We start from the raw sequence: 18,881 nt of genomic DNA, 5'->3' as shown, positions 1-18,881 counted from the left end.
TAAACACAGATAATGGCAAATATGTGAGCAAACGATTATCTCCTGACACATCCAGCAGAGGCAAAGAAACATTAGCATCCACTCTGTTAAGTTAAGTTATTGTTTGCTGTGAATGTGCAGTTTATTTGATGATGAGCTAAACCTCTGGAGAGACGTACTTGGGCCATAATGTTTTACAACCCATTCCACCTGGCGCACAGAGACATTAGATTTAATACTGATATCAAAAATATTGATTTACTTTGCACATCGTTAACTTTACGCTACAGTGCAACATAGGTTTCTACAGTTTGTTACTGTGCAGTGTTTCTACAGTTCATCTCGTGGGTGTGTTTCCTGCAGCCAGTGTCTGTAGACGGCCACGGGATCTACGTTCCAGTGCTTGTGGAAGGAGATGGCCTGCTGCAAGGAGATCAGCGTGTGGTTGTAGTCGTCCGGTCGAGCCTAGGATGTCAAAAACAAGCCGTTTTGTCAGTGTGTGCTCATGATTGTGTCTGCTCAGTGTTTCACGTTTCATGTATTCAGAGGATTCCCACCGCTGCAAACTATCGGACTCTTCCCTCAGGGTAGCGCAGCTCAATGTTCTGTTGTCATAGACTCCGTAACCCACAAGCTAGTCTTTCTGTCTCTTTCCCCCCCCCCCGACACTCAGGGAGGAATAACATGAAGCGAGCATCGTGCAGCGCGCCACCTGATACTGGAGCGTGAAGGTCAATATTTTGAATCTGGCTCTCATCAACAGTTTCTGTTTTCACGCCTCTGGACCAGAAAGGTGAGGGATGATTTCAGGGAAGGCAGCAGAAATAAAGAGATGACACGACAGCATCACACATGACTCCTTCACACTGTTCCACGGACAGATAGACGTGCTTCCTCCTGACCCCCTTACTGCAGAATAACACTGTGTCTTGGTCAAGTTGATGATTAGTTGCCTTCTTCTTCAGTACAAGCAGCTAACAGAATTATAGTTTTATAGGCACAATAATAGCGTTTTACATCAAAAGACGTCTGTCTGCACCTTCTGTCAAACGTCTCTGATTCCAAAACTCTAGTCTAGTTCACACCCCGTGATTTTTAGTCAGATTTTTCACTTGCCAACAAAAGCCCCGGATCAGAGCCAAATTGGCGTTCGATCAGCAGTCGCCAATTGCAAAGAGTGAACTCTTCAAAGACACGAGTTGGCTGCTCCAAATCGACTTCTAGCAGGCTGCATATCCACATGAATCAGCCACAAATATAGCCAATCAGAGCACAGGACGCGGTGACCAGTCATAGTCGGGTGTTTCTGCAGGTGAAAGATCCTGGAGTCAGTCGTCCATGTAGTATGAACTCAGGACGACTGCAAGACTCCAAACCACAAGACAGCAAGTTGTGCAGTGTGTAGTGCACTTTGAAAGTCGAGTAGACAAAACATCGAGCTGTCTTATCTGAAAACCTTTTATTCCTCAATTATATTCATTAGTGGAAAGTCATTTTCCAATCCAGAGCCCTGACCAGAAGCTCAACATTAAAAACAAGAGCTGATTCTCTGAGATAACACGGCGGGTTTCTGTCTGGAGCGAATGAACATTTTCATCTTATCACTTTGTGCCATTTTCCACCGTTTTTATCTCACTGGTAGAAAATCAGAAAACAAAGATCTAACACATCAAAAGTAAATTTTTGATGTGTCAATTCAAGTATATTGGTTTTGGAGACGGACTACAGCAGTAAATCTACTGTTTTTATCAAACTACTGCACTGACATATTGGTCCCAGGAGCCCGAGTTCATCAGTGCCTCTCTGAAAATACAAGAATGAATTCTGTTGAAATCACAAACTCGCTGTATTTTCTAGAGGTTCAACATTGGCCAGAGGACTTTTACACTAATTGGACAGGGGAGTCACTCTGGCAGCATCTTTCTTTACTCGTCTATAACTTGACGAGCTGCATCAGGAGTTTTCTCCAGAGACCTTTGTTAGACTTTATTCTGAGAACATTAGAGACAAAGCTCAGAGAGAGTTAATGAAGATGAAGAGGTTGTGTTGAGTTTATAAAAGCAGATCATTTCCACAAGAAGCTAGAATAGATGTTTAGTCTTTGATTAATTATTATTGGAAACTTAACTTGTGTGTGTGTGTGTGTGTGTCTGTACCTGGTGGAACAGTGGACTGTGTGTGATGGGGACACCGAGGGAAGTGAAGCACCGGCCCAGCACCATGTCGTCAGGAGCATCATCAGTGTAGCATCTACAACCACTGGAGACGAGCCTGGAGACTGCAGGCCTACTAAGCACCATCCTACACACACACACACACACACACACACACAGACACAGACACACACACACACAGACCAAAAATCTGACTGATAGTGGATTTATTTGCCACTGTGTGATTCTCTGACACACACGTAGTAGCTCTTTAATCATGTAATACTGGTAATTAAATATTGTCCCACCACACTAAAATGTTAAATGTGCAAAATTCTATAAGGTGCACTTGAGAAAAACGTTTAGAACATTTCATTTAATATTATCAGCGGCTTCATCCTCATTTTATTGTCACGCTACACCAGCCTCACCCTCCTCCTCCCGTGGTGTAGCTGTATCCGTGGTTAATCAGGCTGTAGCCGTATCTCTCCCCGAGGCTCACCGCTTCCTTTGGATCATAGCAGCGCAGCAGTCGCCGCAACCTGGGTAAACTGAAACGGACAAAGACCAATAAGTGAGGTGCATGTGTGCATGTTATAGATCGTTTAGACTGTAAGGAGGTCAAAGGTCACACATTAAAGCGAGTTACCAGGATTGTAGGCAGATTAAAACCGCTTATTGAGTTGTTTCTTTATCGCACCAAAACACTTTCTACACACACCGTCCACATTCACAGGTTGTCACTTGTTTTGTCAGATTGGAGCTCGTCTGGGGACAGTGTGCGTTTATCTGGACTGAAAACTCTTGCTGTTATTGCAACAGTCACATTTTCAAGGTCTGGAAAAACTGTTTGTGATTGCAATTCACTCCAATCAACCTGTCACAATCAGAGGAAATGAACCCCTCGCAGATGTGAACAATAAAAAGCTGGAGACATTTGAAGGGACTGAGAGCTGGAGAATCCTAAACAGAGCCAGTTCTCACAGCAGCAGCGCTTTGAGACACGAGTCAAAAGTACAAATGCAAACTTTATTCTCCCCCTTTGACAACTTTTAAACAAAATGATGTGCTAAACTTAACTTCTCTTCTTGGAGTCATAAGTCAAAGAAAAACTCTTGTGCCAGTTACCTGATGAGTGTATCATCATCAACAATGAGAAGCCAATCAGCCTTTGGCCCAGTGTCACTAAGGAACCGCATCAAGATGGCAAATGTCTTCCCACAGTGTCCTGCAGGGACACAACATAAAGATGTCAAGTGTGAGAAAGATGGAGAAGGTCACCGGCTCTGATCCTGGAGGTTTGTGACTCATAAAACGACAGAATAGCAGAAACCTCACAAAGGACTGAGAGACAGAGAGAGAGAGAGAGAGAGAGACAGAGAGAGAGAGAGACAGAGAGAGAGAGAGAGAGAGACACAGAGAGACAGAGAGAGAGAGAGAGAGAGAGAGAGAGAGAGAGAGAGAGAGAGAGAGAGAGAGAGAGAGAGAGAGAGAGAGCCAGAGAGCCAGAGAGAGAGCCAGAGAGCCAGAGAGAGAGAGAGAGAGCCAGAGAGAGAGAGAGAGAGACTGTTTTGTTGTCACGCTGAAAAGGCTTTCTCACAAAATGATTCATCCACTTGTAAAAAGTCAGAGAGGAATGCTCACAAGCTGGAATAGATGATTTGGAAGAAAAATGAAAATATCAAGACGAAAAAGAAACAAGGAACAGTGTGCAAACATGGAAGTAAAGCGATGAAGGGATGTGGTAAAAAATGTTTGATAAACAAGACAACAATCAAGAAATCTACTTTAACAGCCCTGCAATAAATCCATAATCCGGTTTATGTTTAATTTACAGAGAAGATGATCATTTTGAAGGACGTTCAAAATGTTGAACTGAACTTCAGAGACATGTTATAGTCCATCCTTATTAATATAAAAAGAAATAATAGAAACAGTCCTTTTACTGCAATACAAATCATCAGCCTCCATCATCAAAACCTCTATAAAATACTATTGATAAGAAATAAACATTACAACCATCATGAAGGCAGGATTTATTAAAGGACTGTTTCACTGAGGTGAACCTAATAAACCAAACCAGTGTAGGTGTTCATAAGAGACACAAAGAAAATACAACATGGCCTCTTTTTTGTGTCGATTCTTTCATGTCTGTAGAGCACAAGCTTGGGAAGCATTAATTAGTGATGGAAATACAAAAGAAGACTATGGGACAGAAGAGGCACTACGACACTTCACATCAGTCTGTGAACAAGAGCAGGGAGAGGAATTTAAAGAGGAACACGAGGAAGAGCTGGAGGTGTCGCTGACACTGTGCCGGTCGCCCGCTGTGTGAAGGCACATTAGAGGGAGTGACGCAGGAGGATGTGTGCTGTAATCAGGGGTTAGCTCAGACAAGAACACACCTAATACAGATACACACTGATGTCTGTACAATGTTCAAACCACACATTGGTTATTTCCTTACACCTGTGGAGGAGTGAGGTATATTAGGCAGTGAGTGTTTGAAGTTGATGGAAGGCAGGAAAAATGGGCAGATGTGAGGGTGTGAGCCACTTGAATCTGTCAGAGTGCAGAGGCTGACGTGAGCTCCAGCCCGGTGCGTGTACGTCATTTACCTGGAGAAGAGTTGCTGCAGGATGTACTGTGGGAGGAAGGCAGGCCAGCAGAGCCAGTGTGCTGCTCGGATTTCTGGGATTCATGTTCGCGTTTTATTGACACGGACCAATTACACATTTACACCCATATATGGCCACGAGGGTATTCTCTGATGGTATTTTTTGGGCATTTCACCTTTATTGATTTGTTGGAAGCTTGAAATGGGGAGAGAGAGCGGGGAAGACCCTCAGCAAAGGGCCGGGTCAGAACCGAACCTGCGGCTGCTGCAGGAGGGCTCCAGCCTCGGTATCTGCTAGCTCACCTGGTCGCGCGGCTGCCCTGGAAGTGGCCTCTATGAACGGGACAAGGAATTGTAAGTGGAACACGGCAAAGGATTCAAGGTTTTGACAAATTCCCAATAATCTGTGGGATGTGCTGAAAAACCAGTCCGATCCATAGAAGACCCACTTTGCAAGGATCTGCTGCTAACGTCTTGACAGCAGACGTCTGGTGGATTCCACGTCTCGACAGGTCAGAGCTGCCGGGGCTTTTATCAATGTGGCTGATCGCTGTATGTCCTCTTCTCACTGAAGCTGCTCATTAGTGCAGTTATTGTTTTCCAATTATAAAGCATATTGAGGAAGTTCCAGTGTCCTCTATCCAGAGGACAGATTTCCTATGGCTTATACCCTCAAAGCCAGAGAAAAGCTGTCTTTGAGAGTATAAGCCATATGCTGCTGTGAATCAGTTGGACTCTCTTGTCTTCAGAATCAGTTGTGAATCTGTCCGCAGTGATTCATCCGCCTGCGGTGCACTTCAAGTGTGTGAGAGAGGAGGTCAGGGGCCTCTCACCTCAGCCCTCAAGAGGCTGAAGGACTTTCTCCCGCTAACAGTTACCTCACATCAGGAGGACAAAAGAAGGTGAAGAGCCACTTGATGATCCGTGAACTGTGGACAACGTGGGGATTGAACACAGAAAAAACCCACAGGCAAGTCAGTGGCTTTTGGGGGGAGGGGGGGTCAGGCACAGTCTTGTTGTGAGCTGAATGCTAACATCTACCCAGACAGCATCTTTCTCCATTAATGTGCAGGTCTGTTCATCTTCTGATGGAGTCCCTATCACAATCCACCCTCCTATGTCTGAGCTGTAGGAATCAATGAACGCTGCTGCTGATCGGCTCACCTCTCTCAGTGTTGGGCACTCCCAGGCTGATGGTGGGTATGGAGGCGTCAGTGACGTCGCTGTAATACTCCAGAAACCCAGCGTCACTCTCCCATGTTGCTTTCACCACTGGCACTGTGGGGAATGGGGGGGGGGGGGGGGGGGGGGGGGGGGGTGTCACACATTATTAGATCAAGAAGGACTTGGAAATACTCTTAATTATAAAGGAAGATATTGAGTGGAGGGAGAAAACAATCATAAATGTCAATAACTATATCACATCAATAATTTTCCTCCCTGATATGTGGCGACCAATCCTTAATTTGTTTAATCGACAAATTAATTGATGTATAGTCAGCTCACTTTTATAACCTGAAATTAAACAGCTAATGAAAACATCCCTAACAAAGTTAATCACACACTGCTAGTGTCCGTCCTGAACTACTGTCTCGTTTCAACTCTAAAAACAGACATCAGTGTTTTAGGTAATTACACAAACCGAGTCTGGTTGAGGTTGTGAATTTAAAACAGGAAACCAAGTAAATGAACATGAATTAATTATATTTAATCCTAATTGATTCTCTAATTAAAATAAACTAAATCTCACAGTGTTACACATCAAATAACCAATTACAGGAACCATTGTCTTTATGCTACGTGCATATTGTTGATAATATTCCTCCATGTTTATTGAATTTAGACTATGAATGATGGAGATTTGGCTTTAATTAATTACTTTTACATTCATGCACTGGTACTTTAATTTAAGTAAATGATCACACACTGCAGAACATCATTAACTCCAGCAAGGAGGTGATGTTGGCTGGTTTGGTTGATTTACTCAGAAGAGCACAATCATCAACCAAGGCCCAACAGTTCCCCCACAATCAAACTGTGCCAAATTACATTCTCTAATAGTTATCAGTGCCCTGAATAAGAAGGATTATTTTTCATAAAGATCCGTGGATTATTCTGGCTTCCCTCTCGGCTCATAAGCTGCTTGGTGGAGGACATTAATGAAACAGTATTCATCTAAATCCGACGGGTCAAACTAACACACACCTCGCTCCCTGTGGAACTTCTGGCAAGTTTTCACAGCAACAAATACGTCATTCTTCGAGACTGAATCTCCCTAAAAAGACAGAGAGAAAAAAGTCAATGTCCCTCTGGATAGAAAATACGCTGCATGTAAGAAAGAAGATGGTAAAAGGTGCACAGGAGCACACACACAGAATGAGGCGCAGCTTCTACAGAATGTAATGTTAAAATTGAGGCGGAATGGCAAAATGAGGAACACTCAGTTCTAACAGTATTATGTGGGGGAAACGACTCACAGCTATGTTTTCCATTTTGGTTTTCTGGACAGATCTGTGAATTTATTTTTTCCCCCACTACTCATTTTAGGTGTGAAAATGGCCGATAGTAATCAGTATGTTATTACTCATTCACGTCTTTCAGCTTCAATTTGCTACCTCTGCAGAATATTCAGTACAAATGAATATGTTCTTTGTGTGTGATGGGTTTCAAAGTGTGATAGAAAAGTATGAGTCATTCTTTTTTAGGCAAATGTGACTGGAAGTAAATGGAAAATGGATTTAACAATGTATGGACGAACCTGGAGTAAATATAACTTGGGAGGGTATCTGCAGATGAATGACTTTTAGAGCCGTCAAAGATATGGTCCAAAAACTAATCTTCCAATATGTCTCTGAAAATAGTCGAGCTATACCTCTTTTACACCCAAATAAGAGGGTATGTGCAGGTTTTTGTAAACACGGGAAAATCGCTAAAATGGGTCGAATGATTGATCCAAGTCTTGTGATGTAAAGGTCATAAATAAGAGTTGTACGTACACAGTTAGGCAGGTAGGTCGTAAATGTGGTAGCGCAGTTGTCTCTCGGCTCGGTGCAAAACTCTGGAACTGCTGTCAGCTTTGGACCTTTTCCTTCCTCCCAAATATACAAAGCAATCTAAAAACACATGAAGAGGAATTTCGGCAGTATGAGGGGAACAGTGATTAGTGACATTTTATCATTGTCCTGTAAACTTAAAGTTGTCGGTTCAGTGTCGGACGAGTACAACAGCTCCTCCGACAGTGAAAGGCTCTGACCTCCTGAAAGTTCTGGACGTCCTCAGAACTCGGTCTGGGTCATATACACTTAGACAGCCAATAATTTATTTTTTATTACCCATAAGTCATTGGAGGATATTTTAAAGGGGGCCGCTCAGGCTAAGGCTATGAATTTGAATTTCAAAAATGATAAATTAATAACTTTGCGGGGTCTGGAAACCACAAACGGAAAAGTGAGACACAACTTTGATTTGACCTTGATTCTACTGTCAAATTAGGAACCACAGGAATTTTAAGAGTCTTACGCAGGAAACCAAATGTTATAAGAATCCCATTGAAAAAACTACAAAAACACAGAGTGCATTTCACATAACCACATACTATCACACCCATTCAGGAAAAAACATTTTGCATTAATAATATAATTAACAGCTTCTGTCACAAGAAGGTGCAGGGGGTTGAGTCTGAGCATCATCAGTCACTGGGGCAGTGCAGTCTGTCTACTTCACGTCAGCAGGGGACCGGAAAAATTCTGACACTAATGGTAATGATCCAAGTTTCAACCATAACTTTTTATCAAAGTGGAGGAGACACACACACACACACACACACACACACACACACACACACACACACACACACACACACACACACACACACGATTCAAGAAACTTAACGTTACCTCATGCTTCAAGTCGATGGTAAAGTCTGACTTCAGATTCCCGTGTTGGATCCGCTCAGTGAGTCTGAAAAACAAAAGTGAAAGAAGTTGAAAGACGAAGAAGAGCAGATTGGAAAAGGGATGCACAGCGAGGACGTCCTGATTCAATTAACTGGTTTCGTTTGGGTTCTTCTGTCTCCTTTTTTATGTTTTTAATTAAAAATGTGAGTTTTTTTTTTAGATATGAATACACAGGCAATTGAAAGCAACTGAAGCTCTAGATTTGAAAGACTGGATAAATTAATTTGTAAAGATTTCATCATGAGTCAATATTCAATTAATTAAAAAGTAATTCTGAAGATAAATTATTCTGGGACCTTTTACAGACCTTTATAAAACTGACCGAGTGCCTGTTTAATATTAATTTAGTGCCTGTTTTGAGTTCAGGCATATTTAGCCAAAATAGGGCTTTCATTGTATTGTTTGTATGAGCTATTTATTTGTATCTATTAGACTTGAGTTTCTGTAATAGTTGTAATCAGTCTATTCCTAAAACCCTGATGAAAAAAGCTTTGCTGCAGCGGTGACCCAACGCTCTCTCAAAATAACAAAGAGAGAGAGAGAGAGAGAGAGAGAGAGAGAGAGAGAGAGAGAGAGAGAGAGAGAGAGAGAAAACCTGTCAGTGACACTTGGATGCTCACAAGCACACACACACACACACCTGTGGAGCAGGGGGGTGCTGAGAGCCCAGCCTGCTGCAGGGTCAGGGTAACCAAAGGAACTGGGGTCTTCAGAGAAAGCATAATGGTGGATGATGGAAGCCTCGTTGTCATGGAGACGTTTACCCAGAAACCATTCCTGTGACTTGTGAAAAGGGAAAAATGTTGTATATGAATAGAAAGTTCCTCTTGGCTGAGGACTGTTGTACGTTTAAGTGTTGGCAGCCCTGTGCAAAGTTTGGTGATCTAAACAGACAAAGTTAACACACCTTCTACTCGTAAAAGGTGTGACCGTAGCCTCCTTTATACAGAGATTACACAAAGCAAGAACAATGCCACCAGGGTTTGTACATTTCGGTAACATGCCCGCCTTCCAGAATCAGAGGTGTGATGTTTAAAAAGGCGTCAGTGTCTGTCCCACAATGCCAGATGTGCAAACAGGCTTAGCAAGTGCCTGCAGGAAGGTTTAGCAAACACAGGAGTGGGGGTGCACGGTTACATTATGCAGCATAGATATGGAACAGAGTCATCTGAGGGAAACCTGTAACCTCATCAGAGAGTCAACATCTGAGATATGAAACATGCAGCTGCTGTGGTCAGATCAGGGTGAAACTGAGCCAAAATCACCAAAACAGCTTTTGCATAAAACTGAATATCGTTAGTTTTGTTGGTTATATGTTTTTATTTCAGGGTGCGTGTTTGCGTCTCACCTCGTGGACTTGATACCTGTGGAGGACCTGCAGCAGAGCAGCCAGTGAGACTCTGGTCTCCTCCTCTATGAAGAAAAACCAGGAAGCTGATTGGCCGTATGTGGCAGAGAGACTGGAAAGATCCATAAGAAACCATCAGCTCATCATTAATGCTTCATTCAATTAATCTTTATGGACTGTGATTTGATTGTTTTGTAATAATCTCTACATGCGGGTTTATGACTCACAGAGGAAGCGCAGGGAGGATACTCCAATCCCCTGCATACTCCGACAGCTCATGAAGAAGAAGAACAACCGGAACCACCTGAAACAAAACAATTCAATAATAAGAAACTATCAATATCCTGCCGTCAGATAAATACAATTCAGTGCAAAAGGTCTTCGGAAACATTTTTATTTCACTGCATTTAAATCACGACGAGTGTAAACTCTCTTTCTGCAGCAGCGGCAACACGGCTAGAATGGAAGTGAAATAACACAAAGAAGAACATACAATTTCATTTTTAGGATATATTGTATTTCCTGGTACAAGTACCATTACAACAAGGTCAAATACTTCTTTACAAGTAAAAGTCCTGCATTCAAACCCCAACTTAAGTAAAGAACAAATGCATATATCATCAAATAAAGCATAAAAATACAAGTACTCCAACTGGAGAAAATTGACATACATTTATAATAATTACTATTATTATAAAAATCTTCTTTTTGTCTTTTTACTAAAAACTCACTGGGACAAAACACATGCCCTCATTTAAACACTGCTTTGGGCACAAGAAAAAAATCAAAAAATATCTTGCTTTAATCTTCAACAATGCAAAGTATTTGAGCTTATTATGTTGTTTTTAACTGTAAAATCTTAATACAAAAAGTCGTTATAGCTGTAAAATAAATGTAGCAGAGCAAAAAGAAATGAGCTGCAAATAGAAGCCTACACAAAAGCAGAAAATGGAAATACAAGTATCTCAGGTTTATTCTTATGAAAGACTGTCAAAAAAAAAAGGCAGGAATTACACAAGGGCAGGAAATGTCTCATCTCATCATGTGTGACTCTGCAGTGACACTGACAGATGATCTGCTGAATGCACCTGAGCATGCTGGTGGGGGGGCGAGACCTTAATCAGCAACATGTTGAGTGACGACATCTGCACAACCTGCTGCGTGCAATGTTTGTTTTTAATTGATTCTTTATTGGCTCAAAATGAAGAGGAATAAAACAAGGAGGAAAGCCTTGTTTCAGGAGCTTCTGTTTGAGGTCCCACCTCCTCACCAAGGGACTCGTGCAGAACAACTCACAACTCTATTTATATAGACACAGCTGTGAGGATGAATACAGCAAAGAATAGCTGAATGAAGTCAATGTGTGCTTCCCTTCTTGTCTGAACAGAGCAAGTCCCCTTGTGAGTTCTATCCATTTTACCTGGAGTCACACAAAGGCAGTTTGTGTGTAATCACAATGAGGACGCAGCTCTAAATGAGGTGTTTGAAACAGCAGAATCGTTGTGTCACCATAACAGGTCGTCTCGGGCCACCGGCAGCGGAGGTGGGCGCTCACCTTCTCACACATGTTTGTAATATACAGTAGCATTAGTCACGATGGTTTCTGACGTATAGATGGTGCAGAGCAGGAGTCGTTGCTTCCCTACTGGCTTCACTTCTGTTACACAACTTTCTTTCCTTGCATTCCTCACGCGCACAACCACAACAATACTGTGAGCACGCTTTCTATGCATCTTCATTTGTCTGCAAATTGCCTTCATTTTTTCCTCTGACGTTCTTCCTCTGGCAACAGCAGACATTCTTCCATGCTCCAGTTTTATTTTTACACTTTATATCAAACTTGCAGCTGGAAATAAACATGTCACACACACAGAATGAGCCTTTTAAATAAGACAGAAAATATTGGCTTTTGCAAAATAACATATTACTGAGAGGGAACCTGGAGGAAAATATGTTGAATTCTTGTGTCTGGATGTTCTTGTTCATTCATCAAGTTATCACGTCACAGCTGCTTTACTTCTACATGATGCTTTAAGAATGAGTCAGCAGCTTTATAAAGATGTCCTATCAAAAACTTTTTTTTAATTCCTTTTACTCTTAAGTTGCCTCTTAAGTGTTAGTCCCTACAGAAGCACAAACTACACAACCCTCCCTACAGTTATGCTACCATGGCAAAAAAAAAGTCTTCGCTGCACTTTGCTGCATGCACTCTCTCTCTCTCCCCCTTTCACATTCAAACTCTGTCCTATCAACAAAAATGCCCACAAAACATCTACAAACAAGTGTTCAAAAAGTGTCACATGTTGAAGTATAGCTGAAGGTATGAGATAAAACACCATGAAGGTCACTATAAGCTGGTGGAAGCAGTGCTGGCAGAGGGAGGGAGGGAGGGAGGAATCGAACACAAGGCAGCGCTGATGGACTTTAATAAAGAAAAACAGGTTTACAGGCAGATGGCGGCTAAACATGCTGATGAGAAGACAGACAGGCCGACGAGCGGCAACAGACAACTGCATCACATGAGGAACACAAGGGAGCAAAGATGAGAAACTGGGAACAGGTGTGTGTGTGTGTGTGTGTGTGTGTGTGTCCACACGGGCCAGTTCACATTCTGAGGGGCCATTTTTGCCACCTGCTGCGGTGTTGTGGAAGGTCGTGCGGCGCAAAAAGAGCCGAGGCTGCGAGCGGTGGCCAAATGAGACGAATCTGTAATGAGTTTGGATGATGAGACTGTAAAAAACAGCCACAGGCGCCGACATTCAGGGATAAAAGCCTTTACTTGTGGACAATAACAAATGCCCTGTGGCACCAACCAAATGTTAAGCTTTACTTATAAATATGAAGTCAGGCTGTGGGAAAGAGAAATGAATTAAGAAAACTAGCAGCATTTCAGAGTTTACGACCTTTAATCTTCTTGAAATGTATTTAACAGTCAAACGTGTGACGCATAACCTGCCCTTGTTCAAAACAGCTTTCCACAATCAAGCTCTATCAAATCCAAAGAAAGCTTTGATTCGTCAAGCTCTTTATTTGGATGACACACTCGCACCACAGCCCGTCAGCACGCGCACAATTAACCAGTTTAAACACGGAAGCATTCAAATGTGCCCTTTCCAAAAACTCGCCGTACACTCCTATAAACACTTTCAGAGTAATGGAGCAGCCAACATCACAGCGATTCCTTATCAACTTTACTATCGGATACAACCTCTCAACATCTCCATTCAAAAGAGGAAAATGACTCCCTCTTCTTTCACGTGTGGCATCTGTTTCTGTTGGAAGTGCTTTTGATGAATGAGTGCGAAAGCAGAAACATTTTTTCCAGCATTAATATTTTTGCCGTTTGTCCCATCAGTCACGTCTTTCTTGATATTGCGAAGGACTCATGACGATTAACACTAATAATTTACTTTGTTAAATCTCTCCTTCTCTTGTGAGTTTGTGTTTTAAGCGGCAGTCAAGGGTTCACTTGAGAAGGTTTCATGTGTTCCACAAAGACGAGAAAGGATTCTAATTATTTGTGTCATTAGCTTGAGCACATTGTGTTTCTTTGTCTTTGTGACTTTGATCAGATCTTATTTTATGACCAATTAATGAAGAAAACCATGCACATTACAAACCAAATCCTAATTTCCCCCTAGGGATAAATTAAGTATTTCTGATTCTGAGTCTCAATCGGCCTCCTCTGGTGACACACATCCATTATCTGTGTATTGTTCTGCTCTCATGTGCCTGTCTGACATATCACCCAGTGTATTAACTGCTGTTCACAGCTGCGACACGACGACTGAATGAGAGATTGTTGATGGGCAGCTGCATGTTTCACAACTGATGCTTCCCACCGTTCTCACTAACTGAATCTTCTCTCTGTCTCTCAGGAAGAAATTGTGTGTAGACACCTCCAACCACAAACAACAAAACGTGGCTTCAAAACAAAACAATCACAGACGTGTCAAATTCAATGACATCTGTGTCGCTTCAATCACAAACAAGGCTTTATGTGATTAAAGTAGTTTTTTCGAGCCGCCACAACACATCTACTGTTTACAGGTGTGATCTGACTGTAACAAAGACTCAGCGAAGTTCAGAGATGATGGTAAATACAATTCCTATTCCTATCTTAAACTTATCTCAACTTATTAACTTAACTTACCTTGACTTAAACTTCATTTATCTCATCTGATCGGATCTCAAACGCACCTTGACTTGACTTAACTTATCTTAACTTATCCAGAACGGACTCAGACATGTTTGATTTCTAAACATGTTGCTGTAGAAATCACTGCACAGAGCTTCTCCTTCTTTTTCCTATCCAGGAGATTTTTGTGAATTAAAAATGATGTTGTCGGAAGAATCTAAGACTAGAGCGGGACTCTCTTTATTTCACAACATCCTCTCCCGGCACCAGAAAAATCATCAAATCTATGCCTCTACTCCAGGCAGCCACACATCCATATCTACCTCATTTCACTTTGGTCTAATTATTTTAACAGCTACCCTGCAGACAGATCTCAGCTCAAGCAGTGTGTGCTATGACAAGGGGGACACCTATTGGTACCAGTGTAATACCACAGTATTACACAAGAGCAAAGGATGCAAGTCAAACCCCTGACCCCTGACTTTTTATGTGGGTCAGTGTCGATTGTACACATTGAAAATAAAAACGCATGCAGCATCATTATCCTGTTAATACCAGAACCCCAGATTGCACTTCTTTCCAAACCCCCTAATGGTGATTGCAATATTTAACTGAACTGCTCTTTATAAACCTGTCTGAAGCACCAATGTTAATAAATCATGTGCCTCATTTTAAAAGGACCAATAAACATCCAGTGCCTGACGGATGTTACCTGTCCTAGTTCAGCCGCCTGCAGCAGAATCTCCGCCCTCCTCTGAACCCCTCGACGGGCGTGGTAGGAGTTTCTCTGGCTCTGGATCACAAAGACCACATCCTCGAGTTCTGAGAAACACACTCACAGAAAAGAACAAGGGATGAACGAGAGGAAAGAGTAAGGACTCGTGGTGATGCAAAGAGACAGGGGGAAGTTAAAGGAACACACAGGGATCAAATAATTAATTATACATTAGTTCTAAATGGTTCCTAATGCATGTAATTACAGTAAATTACAGGCATGTCAGCTGTTTCGTTGACTTTAACTAATCCCTCTAAGATAAGGTTTCTTCTTCTTTTACAACCACTTATGACTCACCATCGTTACGCTTCAGGTATTGTCTTGATTGAACAAACGAGATAAAACATGTTTTATGAGCTGTAAAGTTGCTGGCAGGTGTATTTTCTTTCCTGTTCTATTTCTCTATTTGACTGACTGAGAGGCGGCTGTAGCTTCCTATGAAGCGTGCACACACTCACGACATGTCAATCATCCCATGAAGCTCTCGGCAAGAAAGTGAATAACATATTTTCCCAAATGTCCTTTTTCTTGCATTAGTTTTGTTTATTGTAATTTACTGTACTTTACTCACTGGCACAATGTCAAATACAAAATGTTGCTATTGGAAAATCAAGCCTCATTACCATGCACCATGAAACATTAGTTTGGCTGTGTAGTGTGTTGTGTGTGTGTGTGTGTGTGTGTGTGTGTGTGTGTGTGTGTGTGTGTGTGTGTGTGTGTGTGCTACTCGGACAAAAACATCAGAGCCTCTGTGGTGAAATTCCTCACTCACCAGCAGATCTGCGTGCAGCGAGCTCCTGCTGCTCCACGGCCTGCGGGGAGTCAGAGTTGATTTAGTCTGACACACACTGCCGAGCCACATGATGAAGAATGATCACAGCAAGAATCTGGGGGCGGCACACTTACATGAGCACAACCAGTGTGTCTGTCTTCAGCAGGGGGACCTGAAGACAGTGAGACAGATGCAGCAGTGGTGTCCACGCAATATCAACACAATACTTCAATTCATCTTTCAGACAATCTAAATTTAGAGCAGATTGATTCATCTGCAAAAATGTAGAGTTTGAATCACTGGAAATAGTTTTTGGCTTTGAACAGAGCTCTGGAATATGGAAATAACTGTTGCTGAAACCCATTATTAAACATATTTAATGTGTTTTTCAACAAGTACAAACTTTGGTTATAAGCATGTAACCTGCAGCATAAGAACTTTGCCAACTTTCTTTTGTTCCAATATCGATAATACTATATTTTTCAAGGGAAGCTCCATTGTCAAGAAAAAAATTAAGTAATACAAAGTTAAGTAAGAGTTAAACAGATGATAAATAAAGAAGAAGCAATATGACAGACCGGAGTAATATTAAGATAAAAACTGTTATACAAAATAAAATAAAACAGTAAATAAGAAAAATAGGAACACACACCCACACACACATTAATAGCTGATTTTTTATACATTATATTCCTGCATATTTAAAGATCTCACACAAACAAAATTAACTGAAAAATTCAAACTATGAAAATATTTTGTACAACATTTTAATCAAAAACAAAACACTACACTAACTGTTTAATATCTAAATAACTAATTTAAAAAATATGAACTGATAAACTAACATACACTGTGTACTGCTACATTATATTGACAGCATTTTACTTTGAAGGCCACATCGAAGCAACTTCCGGTCTCTTTCAGCCCCTCACTTCCTGGGAGCTAGCGGGTTAGCTAGCACCTCATGCTAACACCATTGGCTGTAGCTGTATATGAGGCTAAACAGATTAGCTGTGTCGGCTTTAACTGCCCTTACCCAGAATCAGAAGCAGCGCAGTGAACAGTTTACATCCCGCCGCCACGTCCCGGAGCGACATGACTCCTCCGCGGCTCCGTTTAAAGTCTACGTGTTTTCATGGCGGCCGGTGGAATGTGTTAGCGGCTACATGCTAACAGCGGCTGAGCACTGTGGAGCTGCAGCGACCTCTAGCGGACACCAGGTCACTACCACTGCAGATCAGTGGAGCGGAGACACTTTTTATACAGATTTATATTAGTACACAAATGAATATGTACATTTACTTCGTTACTTAATGTACTGCAGTACTTTAATAAAACACTGCACTGGTCATGACACTCTACTTATACTATTTTCACTATTTCTAACAGAAAATAACTTTTGCAAGTTTGTGTTTATGTACAAACTTCTTTCTACTTGCTCATCCAATCATCCTGTGCCACTTCACTTTACTTTACAACATTTCTATACAAACCACTACAAGGTGTATATAATGTACGTACTCAGCATTCTTTTATTTAGTTTTTTTATTTTAAATCTATTGCCTTTTCTTATATATATATGTATATATTATTCTCTTGTCTACCTCATTCTGACTTGCCTGCTATATAATAAAGTTTTATCTTATCTTTTTGTTTAGTACACTTTTCACCTATCAGTACTCTACTTAAGTATATCTATTTTCGGGTACTTTTCACTTTTTCACTTTCACTCCACCACAGTTAGGTGTATTTTATTCACTTTATTCAAAATGATTTTTCGTTGCATTTTACGCAAAGAAAAGTTTGATCAAATTTCTACATTATTTTTAAGTTCTCTGTATTTGGTTGTGTTTTCTTTTTTAAACGTATAATCAAGTTTTTGCTAAATTATAAAATATTAAATCTCAACTAAATTTCTTTGTCACGAGGGTTTGAAATAAACATCATAAGAATAATAGCCAATGTTTTTTTATGTGTTATATTTTTACGCATCAGCCGATATTTCCGTACCAGAATGTTTTTACTCCCTAATACCAAACATCCATATCATTCAGGCCCTGGTATGAAGGTTAATAATAATTCAATACTTGAATCACATGTATTTTGTAAAACACCAAACATGACGACAAACCTCTTTCTCTGCCTCGTTGTCTGGGAAACCATCATGGTTTTTGATTCCCAGTGAAGCACAGGAATCATTTACAGTCTCAGCTGTGGCAGAGGCTTCAGAAAAATTATTTTCTGTCCTCGGCCATTCAGACCAGTGGAAAGCTCCAGAACAAATGAGTCACAGCGGCTAAACATGGACTCACACAAATTAAACAGGCGGCTGCTGCTGTGAAACCACAGCTGTGACTGTTCACATTTTTCTGCAAATGATGTGAACGTAGGTCGAGATGAAAAAGCCGCATTCAATAGAGGTTTGAATGAAAAGTAAAAGTTCTTATGTACACAGGCAGAGACTGTTCAAACTTACTCCAACACAAATGGACAAAGTGTCACTTTATCAAACAACAATGAAACCAGAGATGATTCATGAGTCTGAACTCAACGAGGTGTGTGATTTTCTGTAAATCTGTGTCAACAGATCCAGGAAATCGAGGCCTGAGCAAACACTGTTTGTACAAACTGTGATCAGAGAAGTTTTTGGTGTGAAAGTCAAATATTCAGCACATGAAAAAAACTGTCCCTGCCGCACCGAGGCCTTCAGGTGACTCACTGTCCACCAGAGTTTACAAGTTTCCTTCTTGGTCTCAGAATCTGTCTCCTGTTATTTCCAAGCACAAGGCCAAATGTTGCCTTCAGGTGGTTTCCCCTAGAGTCGTATATTCCACCATCAGAAGTCTTAAAAAGCCATTTCGATGTGTTTTATTTGCTTGTTTATTGATGTATTTGTATATTTGTAATTATTTTCTTAATTATTGGTGTTTGTATGTCGACCATGTCATGAATATTCATTCAGCCTGAAACACTTGATCAGTTGTAAAATATGAGAGAGCCTTTGGAAGACTTGTGGAGTGAATGAAATAGGAAGTAAGTACATGTATCTTCAAAGTAAAAGTCTAGTGATTGCTACTTAGAAGGGTAAGACCATTTACCATTATGTGTATATTTACTTTTCAACAACACATATAATTTGTTAT

The 18,881-nt window shown here is 41.2% G+C and overlaps 1 protein-coding gene across 2 annotated transcripts; it reads right to left on the bottom strand.

The window, feature by feature from the left end:
• Positions 1-90: 90 nt before the first annotated feature.
• Positions 91-18,079, bottom strand: b3glctb (beta 3-glucosyltransferase b). 2 transcript variants are annotated; one of them, XM_034605697.1, is made up of 16 exons: positions 17,870-18,079; positions 16,775-16,992; positions 15,873-15,910; positions 15,739-15,778; positions 14,904-15,013; positions 10,281-10,357; positions 10,054-10,165; positions 9,346-9,482; positions 8,646-8,709; positions 7,746-7,862; positions 6,955-7,024; positions 5,914-6,027; positions 3,261-3,360; positions 2,564-2,683; positions 2,136-2,280; positions 91-444 (listed from the first exon to the last, which is right to left on the bottom strand). In XM_034605697.1, exons 2-16 carry the CDS (start codon positions 16,833-16,835, stop codon positions 310-312), a joined length of 1,440 nt encoding a protein of 479 aa, XP_034461588.1. In that variant the 5' UTR covers positions 16,836-16,992; positions 17,870-18,079; the 3' UTR covers positions 91-309. The 2 variants fall into 2 exon arrangements, with proteins under 2 accessions (XP_034461588.1, XP_034461587.1); XM_034605696.1 differs by lacking the exon at positions 17,870-18,079 and having other exon boundaries at positions 16,775-17,287.
• Between the last annotated feature and the right edge of the window lie 802 nt (positions 18,080-18,881).

The sequence above is a fragment of the Hippoglossus hippoglossus genome, chromosome 14, assembly GCF_009819705.1.
Source record: "Hippoglossus hippoglossus isolate fHipHip1 chromosome 14, fHipHip1.pri, whole genome shotgun sequence".
Lineage (NCBI taxonomy): Eukaryota > Metazoa > Chordata > Actinopteri > Pleuronectiformes > Pleuronectidae > Hippoglossus > Hippoglossus hippoglossus.
This window is presented reverse-complemented; position numbering and strand designations above follow the sequence as displayed.

Excerpts from the sequence above, each read along its gene's own strand:
- b3glctb (XM_034605697.1), bottom strand. The coding sequence starts at position 16,835 with ATGTCGCTCCGGGACGTGGCGGCGGGATGTAAACTGTTCACTGCGCTG. Across the intron at positions 6,028-6,954 it reads GAAGTTCCACAGGGAGCGAG|TGCCAGTGGTGAAAGCAACA; the intron begins GTGTGTGTTAGT and ends CATTCCCCACAG. Across the intron at positions 2,281-2,563 it reads TACACCACGGGAGGAGGAGG|GATGGTGCTTAGTAGGCCTG; the intron begins GTGAGGCTGGTG and ends GTGTGTGTGTAG.